The 12,627-nt window shown below is 43.5% G+C and overlaps 1 protein-coding gene across 3 annotated transcripts in view; it reads right to left on the reverse strand.

The window, feature by feature from the left end:
* HDAC4 (histone deacetylase 4) overlaps window positions 1-12,627 on the reverse strand; it is a 294,548-nt gene that overhangs the window by 62,981 nt on the left and 218,940 nt on the right. For all 3 annotated transcript variants that reach the window (XM_040357576.1, XM_040357577.1, XM_040357578.1), the window contains 2 exons: window positions 2,684-2,864; window positions 2,365-2,588 (listed from right to left, as the gene is read on the reverse strand). In XM_040357576.1, the coding sequence (XP_040213510.1) occupies window positions 2,365-2,588; window positions 2,684-2,864 (405 nt within the window). The remainder of the gene's footprint in view (window positions 1-2,364; window positions 2,589-2,683; window positions 2,865-12,627) is intronic.

Raw genomic sequence — 12,627 nt, forward strand, 5'->3', positions numbered from 1 at the left:
AGTGACCTAGTAGGCTGCCCATAGTTAGAATCTCGACAAGTTTAGTAGGAACAGGCTGAGATTGGAATCATGTATGGGCAAGGCATGAATCATGTAATTTTTTTATTTTTAATAAATTTGCACAGATTTCAAACAAACTTCTTTCACATTGTCATTATCGGGTATTGTTTGTAGAATTTTGAGGAAAATAATGAATTTAATCCATTTTGGTATAAGGCTGTAACATAACAAAATGTGGAAAAAGGTCAAGCGCTGTGAATACTTTCCAGGTGCACTGCAAGGACTGGTTAGTAATTAATGAATGAATGAATGAATGAAAACTTATATAGCGCAGCACATGCAAACTTAATCGCCTCTGGGAGCTTGTTGTTCCTGTCTCCTTTGGTATCAAAAGAGATGAGTCTTGATCTTTCTCCTGAATGCTAAGTGGTTCTCCTCCAACCGAATGCTGGTTGGTAAAGCGTTCCATAGTCTAGGCCCTTGGACCGCGAATCTCCTTTCTCCTTTGGACTTGTATCTGGCGGAAATTTTGATTGGTGGATCGCAGAACGCGATTGGGATTATGAGCTTTTATTTTTTCACATAGATAATGGGGAGCATTCCCATAGATACATCTATGCGTTAGACAGAGTGCTTTAAAAGTGATTCTGTCTTTTACTGGTAACCAGTGAAGGGTTCTCAGTGAAGGTGAGATTGATTCCCAAGGTTTTTTCCCAGTCACAAGTCTAGCGGCCGTATTTTGAACGACTTGTAGACGAGCGATTTGGTACTTGGGGAGTCCGAGGTAAAGGGCATTTGCATAGTCCAATCTTGAGTTTACAATAGCTCCAACCACGACCGCTATGTCTTCCTTGGGAATAAAAGGAGTAAGTCTGCGTAGTAGGCGCAGCAGATGGTGAGATCCGTTGACTACTGACCCTATTTGTGCGTCCAATGTCATGTGAGAGTCAAAGATGACCCCTAGACTTTTGACTTTGGCGCTAGGGGGTGATGATTTTGCCCAGAATGGGCGGGGGGTCCAAGTTGTTGTAGGTTGATTAATACGCTTGGCGTGAAACAGAAGTTCTGTTTTCTCTCCGTTGAGTTTAAGATAACTCTTTGTCATCCAGTCTCATCAATGTAATTTTTAGGGCTGTGGAAATTAACTATTAATTCATCGATTAATCTTTAATTTTTTTGATTGGTACTCAGCTCCCTGCCGGCTTCTGGGCCTTCAGGGAGTTCCGTCGGAGATCCGGTGACATCACGGACCCCGGCGGTGGGCTTGCCGTGTCCATCTGAAGGGCACCTTTGCTGTGCCTTCATATCTGCATGTCGGCGGGACCTTACTATCTGCCACATGCAAGGGCTGTTATACTTCCCTCTATTAACCTGGGATTCTACAACCATCCACTGGGAGTTGTGATAGTTCCCTTCACGGGACATCTACATGCCGACGGACTGATGTTAACTTCTCCTCATCTGGATTCAGAAGTGGCATCGTTGTACACATTTTTATACCAGTATCATACTTAGCTACATGTTTTTATGACTGCTTTTGCTACCGTTTGGTATTACTCGCACCATTTTTACAGTTAATGTAGCTACATCGATTTTATCTCCAGTGCAATATTTATTTTGTTACCTACTTGAAGACTATAAAAGTTTTAATGCTATTCCTATCGAGCGCTGCCTTTGTGTGTTTTTTGTATCCTGCTATCCGTTTTTCCAGTGGTTGGTAGCTGCACTAGGAATCAGCCTGCAAGGAGATCAGCTAAAAGTAGTTGGATCTGTATGTGCGTTATAATTAATCGAAATTAGTCGATTAATCGATAAAAAAAAATCGATTAATCGAACACAAAAATTTTGATCAGTAACAGCCCTAGTAATTTTACTTGCTTCCATTTCTTCTTGAATTATTCTTTCAGTGATGTAAATCTGAAACATGAGTTCTGGAATGAACAAGAGCACTTCTGACATAGTACAATGGCAATGTTTTTTTTTTGTGTAAAACTAAAGATTAGCAAAATATTTTCCCTACAGCTTTAGTGACCCAACATACATGAAACAAAGGATGTCCCATGTTGTTCAGGCTGCTGGATCATGTGCAAATCTTCTGTACAGTGTGTCCCATCCTCTGAACTACCAGTTCTATGGGGGTTAATAGAGTCATGTCCCTGGGCTGAAATTACAAGAAGAATACGTTCCAGAAGGGGACCACCCACCCCCTCTTCTCCATCTTATACAATCCCCCCAACCACACCACCAGCACAGCTGTGTGTTATAAAATTGTTTGCGATTATGAAATTCCCCATTTTGCGAAACATTGTGAGAAGGCAGAAAGTAAAGAAATCACAAATGTGCACAAGGAAACTTGACACTTACCTTATTGAGATGTATCTGCTGCTGCTGAAACTGCTGTTTGTGCTTCTCAAGGAACTGCTGGTGCTGCTGCTGAATGACCAAGTGTTGCAGGGCATGAGAGTTCTGAGGCAGAGGTGCAGACTGTGTCCGGCCCAATGGGCGGTGCTGACGTAACTTGTGGATTGTAGGAGATACCCGATCAGTGGACACTAAAGACTGGGAATGAAGAGGGAGTGCTCCCAACCCTAAAGTAAGAATACAGATCTGTCTAAGCCGATAGTGATCTTTCATTAACAGAACATTTTAAATGCTAAAAAACATGGAGAGAACTTCAACTCACCTGAAACTAACTGACTCTGTGAATTGGGCTGCTCTAGCATGACCATATGCTGCAGAAGCGAATTATGAGAGGTCGCTGCATCAGAACCAAGGTAAGGAGTGAGGTGAGAAGCAGGAAACAAAGAGAGTCGCTGCTGGATTGTAGAAAGGGAAATGCGTTCAGTCTCTTGTCCAGATGCACCCTAAAATGAATAAGATTGGAAATGTAAAAAATGTGTGCAATGCATACAAATAAGTGTGCATCGTTTAATGCATCAAATTGTTCATTTACTCGGAAAGGCTGCAAACACACCAATAGAGGGTGCCTTTTTTTTCAGTAAAGCACAACTGGATTTACTGTAACTTAATGATGTGAAGGGGCTCTAAGCGTTTTGCCGTATGGTAATCAGTCTGAGATTGGTGAACCAAACACACCTATCACCAATGACAAAATAAAAACTTAAAATGGCACCACAGGCAGATGTGTGAAAACTATGCAACACAGAGAAGCAAATGTGTACCATAAATTTACACTCCTTTGAGAAAAGGCATTTAAGGGGGAATATGATCACCTAGTATAAATACAAAAATACACAAATAGTCCATAAAGGGAACAAGGTGCAAACTTGTCAACTTTAATCCCTTGTCTACCAAAGCAAGTTTAAAAACGTCCTGTGTTCAAGGAATTAATACTGCAGTCGTAAGCTGCACATTGATTTTTCAGCTGGCAACTGACTTTTATGTAAAAGTGATCCGGGCACCTCTAGCGGTGTCTGATCACTCCTATAGGACTCTAAGAAACCACAGATTTCTCCATAAAAAGACCTTGACACCTGCAAGCACCTCTACTCCTGTTTCTGGTAACACCAACTTAAATAAATGAACAAATGTGTTGACAAAGTAAATCATAAAATAAATTAAAATAATTTTTAAAAATGTAAGTGCAACACCGCTGTCCCCTTACACACCTAAATGTGTATAACAAGGCATACACATGTATATGAACAAGAATTGTGCCACATTTGAGGAATCACCTTGGAATGTCAAAGTGAGAGCAATTAACAAAAGGGGCCCAATTCACAATTAAACCTAAACAGATAACTTTTTTTTTTAAGTTTTGAAGCATTGCCCATCTACAATTTTGGATACCATACTTTTTTTTTTTTTTTTACAGCTGAACCAATTCTAATGCTTGACATGTTTGGTATCTATTTTCTCAACGCAACCCCATATTTTATATGTAATGAGACAAATGGTGCACCAAAATTCAAAATGGTGTGTTTTATTTGTAATATGGGTTTGATAAACAGTTGGGCAAATATAACGCAACATACACAATTGCAACTGCAGCTATTTTATGGCCTCTGCTTTCAGAAAATATTTGTTTGGGGGTTTAAAGTTATTTTCTAGCAAAAAAATACAGATTCTAACGTGTGTGAAAATGAACAAAAAATAATAATTACTGGTAGAAAAGTGGTTAAAGATGAATTCCAGGCATGGTGTATTTTTACACAGTTACAATGGTCCAGCTTGGTGGCCAGTCAGATGCATTTTGAATACAAGAGGTTGGCTGCTCTATTTTAGATAATCACAAGAACAAAAGTGTCTCAGGAGATACAGGCCTCAGCAAGCCACAGAGATAGGTGCTGTGTCCTCCAATGAACACAGAGAAAAATACATTTTCACTTACTTATAAATTCTATATCTTGGTGTACAGTACATAGCACAGGCTGGCTAGTCATAGACTCTGGGTTAGAGGCTAATACCTTCATGTGATTGGAGATGAGCAAAGCTTTCCTGGACAAACCTCCTTGGCTTACCCCTATAAACCTCCAAGAGAGCTCAGTTTTCTAGCAAGCAATACAGTTTAACACAGGAACAGAGGGAAGTATGGTCTGTGACCCATAGTGTACTCCAAATATGGAATTTACAGGTAAATTAAAATTCCTCCCATTTTAATTGCACAGTACAGCATACAAGCTGGATATTCATAGAGAAAACAAAAAAGATTATCCTTGCAATAAGTGATAAAAAGTGATATAAAACTGGACTGCTGCACCTAAATCATAATCCAGATACAAGATGTGCTATAAACGAAAATCCATTATAGGTGCCATGTCCTTTTAAGAACCCATACAGATTCTGAGGTATTCAAAACATGTAAACTATGTAATGAACACAACAAATAAATCTAAAACATTGTACTGTACTTCATCAGTAATGTATATGAACCTTCATATTAATTTAAATAAATATACCTGAAACAAAAAACCTAGTTCATCAACAATTCATATAAACATTTGTGATAAGTGAAATAAAAGTAAATATGAACAAATAATACAATTCCAAAATCATGAGAAAGTCCCATGCAAAGTCACAAACTTGTCAGCTTGACGGTGACAAAACCAGCGCTCAAGAAAGGGAAAATTACTAAGAAGTTTAATCCCACACAGAGATCAGACAAAGCCTTATGCCGCGTACACACCATCACTTTATGTGATGAAAAAAAACGACACTTTCTGTGAAGTAAAAAACGACGTTTTTGAAACTTCAATTTTCAAAGACGAAGTTGCCTACACACCATCGTTTTCTCACAATGATCTTGCAAAGTGAGGTTACGTTCCACCACGTTTTACCATTGAACCTTGCTTCTGGGCATGCGTGGATGAAAAAACGTCTTAGAAAACAACGTTTTTTGCTACACACGGTCAATTTCTGTGAAGTAAAAAGTGCACTTTTGAAAAACGACACATAAAATTGAAGCATGCTTCAATTTTTTTTGGTCGTTTTTTACAAGACATAAAATGACGTTTTCCCACACACACAGTCAATTAAAGTGACGTTTTTAAAAACGTCATTTTTTTTCATCACATAAAGTGATGGTGTGTACGCGGCATTACAGCCTTGCAAAGTCAATCAAAATGGACTGTAGAAATCCGACCCAAAATTTCTGGCGATCTTGCCATGCATTTCCTTGTTCACGCTCTGTGCCATTACATTGTCACCCCTATATCAACAGCACAGGGTGATGATTTCCTGGCATGATGGTACATATTTCTGGAAGTGGCAGGATCTGGCTTTGCACAAAGTAGCTATAAACAGATTCAGAGACCCTACTGAATTTTAAGACTTGATCTTCAACAGTCATACCGACTAATCAAGCTACTGTGAAGCAGGATGGAACGGGGGGGCACTTTGGAGGAAGCCAGGGATCGTCTCCTAAAGGTTTGTATATGTCCATGTACCAGGTTGTCGTGGGCCAGTTTGGTGCATTCAGAATCACTTTTTTTTTTTTTTATCTTGCAGAGAAGTCAAGGCAGAATTTGCACTGGGGGGAAAGGGATATGTGAATGGGAATGGGTCAAGGGAATTATCAGTGCATCTGATTCCAGTGCTTGGTCTTCAACTTTTGGTCTTGACCACAAGGGGGTAACTTGTTGCTAAACCTGGAGGCCAGGATGTCCACATCTGAAATTCCTTGAAGGAATTGAAGTTCTATTTCACACACAGAAGATTGAAGATGTTGTGATGAAGAGCCCATTCCCCTTAGTCCAGGCAGTAGTAGCCGAGTAAATTTGCCTTCTAATTATCCACTCCTGGGATGTGAACAGCAAAGAAGGCTGGTCTGTGTTTCTGCACCCTTAACCACTTGCTGCCGGCCTGACGACTTTCTACGGCCGCAATGTGGATCCTAATTGCCGGGAGGCCGTCTATATACGGCCTCCAGCCACTAGGGGGCGCGCGTGCGCCACATCACTGAGATGCTGATGCACGTGCCTGGCGGCCGCGATGTCCGCCAGGCAATCGGCGGTTACACAGACAAGGACGTGGATCTGGGTGTGTAAACACACAGATCCACGTCCTGTCAGGGAGAGAGAAGACCGATGCTGTGTCCCTTATACATAGGGACACAGATCGGTCGCCTCCCCCAGTCAGTCCCCTTCCCCCACAGTTATGCAGGGTACAAACACTATGCAGGGTACACATTTAACCCCTTCCTCGCCCCCTAGTGTTAACCCCTTCCCTGCCAGTCACATTTATACAGTAATTAGTGCATATTTATAGCACTGATCGCTGTGTAAATGTGAATGGTGCCAAAAATGTGTCAGAAGTGTCCGATGTGTCCGTCATAATGTCGCAGTCCCAATAAAAATTGCAGATCACCGCCATAACTAGTAAAAAAAAAATAATAAAAAATAATTATAATTCTGTCCCCTATTTTGTAGGCGCTATAACTTTTGTGCATATTTCTTTTTCTTTTTTACCAAAAATATGTAGAAGAATATGTATCGGCCTAAACTGAGAATTTTTTTTTTTAAATTGGGATATTTATTATAGCAACAAGTAAAAAATAGATTATTTTTTTCAAAATTGTCGCTCTTTTTTTGTTTATAGCGCAAAAAAAAAAAAACTGCAGAGGTGATCAAATACCACCAAAAGAAAGCTCTATTTGTGGGGAAAAAAGGATGCCAATTTTGTTTGGGAGCCACGTCGTACGACTGCGCAATTGTGAGTTAAAGCGACGCAGTGCCGGAAGCTGAAATTTCGCCTGGGCAGGAGGGGGGTATATGTGCCCAGTAAGAAAGTGGTTAAGATGATCAGACATCGGGGAACACACCTCCAGGAGGAGCTATTACACCAATAGGTTAGTACAGCGATCTCCCCCATTGAGCTACACACCGGTCAGCCATTGGCGCCGTCTGATTGTACCGCAATCAGGGTAGTGAAGGAGGGGGTCGGTCTAGTGATTCACGGCTAGTTTTATTGCGCTAGGCTCCTGGATGTTGACAGGGAGCTTGGTTTTCTTGGGTGACCAGGTTCCCTGCACTGTGAAAGATTGGAGCACTCCTCCCCAGCCTGCGAGTCTGGCACCTGCTTCAATCCCCCCTATGGATGTGGTAGAAATGACATCCCTATTGTCAAGGCTGGTTGTAAATCCACTATGCTGGGGCATTCCTTCCTTAGTTGGAGAGGCCCATAGGGAGGTTGAGGTAAAGAGCTTGTTTGTTTCAAACCAACAAGAAGACGTGTTGGAAGTTTCATAAATGTAACCGAATTAAGGTTACGGGCTTAAATGAGGATACCAGAAGGCATAACAATCTTAGAGAATTTAACTTAGGGATATCTCTTTGATTATAATATCAAAGCATTGGATCTTAAGAGAGGATTTTGAGTAAATAGAAATATGTACAGTGCATCTGCAAAGTATACAAAGCGTTTCACTTTTTCCACATTTTGTTATGTTACAGCCTTATTCCAAAATGGATTAAATTCATTATTTTCCTCAAAATTCGACAAACAATACCTCATAATGACAACGTAAAAGAAGTTTGTTTGAAATCTTTGCAAATATATAAAAAAAAAAATGAAAATAAATCACATTTACATAACCATTTACAGCCTTTACAATTACACTCAAAATTGAGCTCAGGTGCACCCAGTTTCCACTGATCATCCTTGAGATGCTTCTACAACTTAATTGGGGTCCACCTGTGGTTGGTTGGACATGATTTGGAAAGGCACACACCTGTCTATATAAGGTCCCACAGTTAACAGTGCATGTCAAGCGCACAAACCATGTCATGAAGTTCAAGGAAATGTCTGTAGATCTCGGTGACAGGATTACATCGAGGCACAAATCTGGGGAAGTTTACAGAAAAACTTCTGCAGCATTGAAGGTCCCAATGAGACCAGTGGCCTCCACCATCCGTAAATGGAAGTTTGGAAACACCAGGACTCTTCTTAAAACGGGCCGCCTGGCCCATATCTGAGCGATCAGGGGAGAAGGGCCTTAGCCAGGGAGGTGACCAAGAACTGATGGTCACTGACAGAGGCAGTTAAAAGGTAAAAGGCACATGACAGCCCACCTGGAGTTTGCCAAAGGACTCTCAGACCATGAAAACAAACATTCCCTGGTCTGATGAAAGAATAAACTCTTTGGCCTGAATGGCAAGTGTAATTTCTGGGGGAAACCAGGCACCACTCATCACCTGGACCAGTCCTCAAAATTTAACTTGCCTGCTCGCATCTTGCGAGTAAATTTTGAGGGCTGGCGAGTGTGGGCTGCTTGGGAGCGGGGCGAGCAAGGAGAGGAGAGCAGAGCCGCGGCGTTCAAACCGCGGGGAACATTACAGCCTTCAATTCAATAGCCGCGCTCCCCGCCACGCGTGTCTTATGCAGCCCCTCCCCTCTTGTCCGGGAAACTTTGATAGACAGATCACCCATCCCAGGATTGGATGGGTAATCTGTCTATCAGTTTCCCGGACAAGAGGGAAGGGGCTGTATAAGACGCGCGCTGCAGGGAACACAGCTATTGAATTGAAAGCTGTAATGTTCCCCGCGGTTTGAACCATTTGGCGGTGGCTCCTCCTCTCCTACCCAGCACAGGTAGGATGCAGGGGGGGGGTGAGGGGACTCTGGCTGCAATGTGGGTGAGGGGACTCTGGCTGCAATGTGGGTGAGGGGACTCTGGCTGCAATGTGGGTGAGGGGACTCTGGCTGCAATGTGGGTGAGGGGACTCTGGCTGCAATGTGGGTGAGGGGACTCTGGCTGCAATGTGGGTGAGGGGACTCTGGCTGCAATGTGGGTGAGGGGACTCTGGCTGCAATGTGGGTGAGGGGACTCTGGCTGCAATGTGGGTGAGGGGACTCTGGCTGCAATGTGGGTGAGGGGACTCTGGCTGCAATGTGGGTGAGGGGACTCTGGCTGCAATGTGGGTGAGGGGACTCTGGCTGCAATGTGGGTGAGGGGACTCTGGCTGCAATGTGGGTGAGGGGACTCTGGCTGCAATGTGGGTGAGGGGACTCTGGCTGCAATGTGGGTGAGGGGACTCTGGCTGGAAAATGGGGACATTTTGCTGCATTGGTAGACATGGGCAGGCTGCATTTTTGGGCACGGATAAAGTTGTTAATATTTATTTTTATAACTTAATTCTACATAAAACATTTAAGTGTAATTTCATGAGATTTATGAGGGCGTGTCTAGGGGCGGGATTAGGGGGCGGGACATGGTAGGGGTTGGGCGGGGCAACTGGTGGCGAGTATGCCTTGAGGCCTGGCTAGTAGCTCAGGACTCGAAATTTTGAGCCCTGACCTGGACAATACCATCCCTAGCATGGTGGTGGCAGCATCATGCTGTGGGGATGTTTTTCAGCTGCAGGAACTGGGAGACATGAGGTCACACATAACTCAATCAGCGCCCCCTTGTGGTTAACTCCCAAACTGCAATTGTCATTTTCACAGTAAACAATGCATTTTAAATGCATTTTTTGCTGTGAAAAGGACAATGGTCCCAAAAATGTGTCAAAATTGTCCGAAGCAGAGGTTATCAAATACCACCAAAAGAAAGCTCTATTTGTGGGAAAAAATGGATGCCAATTTTGTTTGGGAGCCACGTCGCACGACCGCGCAATTGTCTGTTAAAGCGGCGCAGCGCCGAATCGCAAAACCTGGCCGGGTCCTTTAGCTGCATTTTGGTCCAGGTCTTAAGTGGTTAAAGGGGTTGTAAACCTTCGTGTTTTTTCACCTTTTGCATTAAGGTGAAAAAAACACTTGCCGTGTCCAGCCTACCCCCCCCCCCCCCGTTTTACTTACCTGAGCCCCGAATTTCTGTGGGCGCGTCCCCCACGTCCCTCTCTGTAGGGGTTCCCGTCTCTTGAATAGATAGGTTGGTAGCAGCGCAGCGATTGGCTGCTGCTGTCAAGCAAATCCTTGACGCGGGCGACGGGGGGCGGGGCTGAGTCTGGCATTCGGAATTGGATGCCAAATGCTAGACTCGGAAAGCTTGTCCGCAGGGTAACCCCCTCAGGAGAGTGCTTCCTAGAGGGGGTTATCTAATCCAGGGAGGAGCCGTAAGAGCTGCCGTAGGACCCCAGAACGAGCTGCACAGTGGAGGCAAGTATAACATGTTTGTTATTTAACAAATAAAAAAAAAAAAATCCTTTACAACCACTTTAAGTAGTCCAGGTTTTTTAGTCATAACATTCCGCGTATATGGATGTAAACGGGTCATTCTGGAGATCTGTGTTATGACTTCTTCTGGGGCATCAACACAAAACAGTAAGGGCCCTTTCACACTAGCGGACCATATGTCCGCATTTTCATCCGTCCGTTTGCGGATGAAAACGGGACATACATGGGTCCCTATGTGATTACGGGTGTCAGCGGATGAACATCCGCTGACACCCGTAATTTGTCTGCCTCCGCAAAGATCCGCATTTGAAGACGGAAGAAATCCTATTTTTCTTCCGTCTGCCGGATCGGATGAACACGGACATACGGTCCGTGTTCGTCCGATCCCCCATAGGGGAGAGCGGAGGAAACACAGGGCGGTCCCTGCGCCAACTTTTTAAAAAACTTTTAGTATATATAGTTTTACACAATGGGAGTGATTTGTCATTTTATCTTTGAGAAACCTTGCCGCTTTGTCCCATGTATGCCCTGACAAAGGATACTAAAAGGTTCAACGAAGACATTAACCCCCTGAGCATAGTTTGTCCATCTGTAACATTTGTTTGTGGTAAGGAGCTGCTTTTTCCCTCTTGTTCAGACACACATGGGCAGATCCACAAAAGAATTACGCCGGCGTATCAATTGATACGCCGCATAATTTTAAAGTTCCTGCGTCGTATCTTTGTTTTGTGTCTACAAAACAAGATACAACGGCATCTGGGATCGATCCGACAGGCGTACACAGCAAACCACAGTCATGAATGGAATCCATTCATGTTCCCTGCTTGAACCGTGTGAGGGGTGTCAAGATCATCCTGTATACTGAAAAAGACAGTGCTATGTGTGTGTTAAGCTGGTGTCTTCAGCCCCAAGTGTTGCCTTGCCTGCATCCGAGTGTGGTCTCCAGAACTTTTGCATGTCGATCTCCGCTATTTTACTGATTAAAGAGTGCAAGATACAAATGCATGCATGCGCCCTTGCCGTTTTCTTTTATGTTGCCTTCCAACCGATTCCTGCTCTGGCACAAGGGACGTATTGTCACTCTGAGGTTGAGTGTTGTGCCCGGTCTCTGCCATAGCTACTAGTGAGTGTATTCCCCTATGGGGTGGTTCTTGCGTAGTGTGTGTGAGATAGGGTTAGTGTGTCTGGTAGGAGTACACAGCTACCCAAGTGTAGACTGTCCTGCATGAATCCTTGTGGCAAAATGGTGAAAGGAAGAGACGGGGTAGCTTTTGGGGGGGCCTGATGCAACAACCGGTCATCCGCCCGAGACTGAGCTCCAACTTGTTTAATTTTAGCATTAAGTTTGAAAACTACACCGTGAAGTCAATACATTCCAAACACAGCCCTGTTTATACAGTATTGGTCAGAGATACAGGGTATTCCTGTCTAACCAGTTTATGATGCTGTACAGTATATAAAAGGTCCTGGCTTCACTAGTCACAGTGGGCACACTCTCAAATGGGTCTTCAGGGACTGGATCCCACAGTGATAGACCATGGCTCTGGACCTGTATAGCACCCTGTGGCCATCTCAAAGCATTGCACAGCAAAGGTGACTGTCCATGAAGGATCCAGTGCCTGAAACATTACAGGGCACGCCCCACAGTGTGGGGTCCAGGTACGGCTCCCGAAGTTTTACCAAGATTGCATTGATCTGGATACACATTAGAAGACAGTGAGGTGTTGATTTAAAAATGCAACAAAATTAAGGAAAAATAATAAATTAGTGAAGCGAATGTCTGCATGAAGGAGAAGAAGTCCATATTTTCAGACACTAACAAAAAATTCAAGACTTGCAGAGTGGGGTAAAGTTACAGTGGAGACACCCGGGGGAAGGGGATCCTCCAAAGGTTCCCAATATCCAATCACTTAAGTGTATGCACATATAACCCATGGTGTATGATTACATTTGCCTGTGTTCTGTACTGTCTGAACAAAATAAACCATTAAAGCTGAACTCCAGCCTCACCAATTAACAGTTTATTCTATCTAGGGTGCTCTTCCAATACGGCAA

Source organism: Rana temporaria, chromosome 6 (assembly GCF_905171775.1).
Source record: "Rana temporaria chromosome 6, aRanTem1.1, whole genome shotgun sequence".
Taxonomy (NCBI): Eukaryota; Metazoa; Chordata; class Amphibia; order Anura; family Ranidae; genus Rana; species Rana temporaria.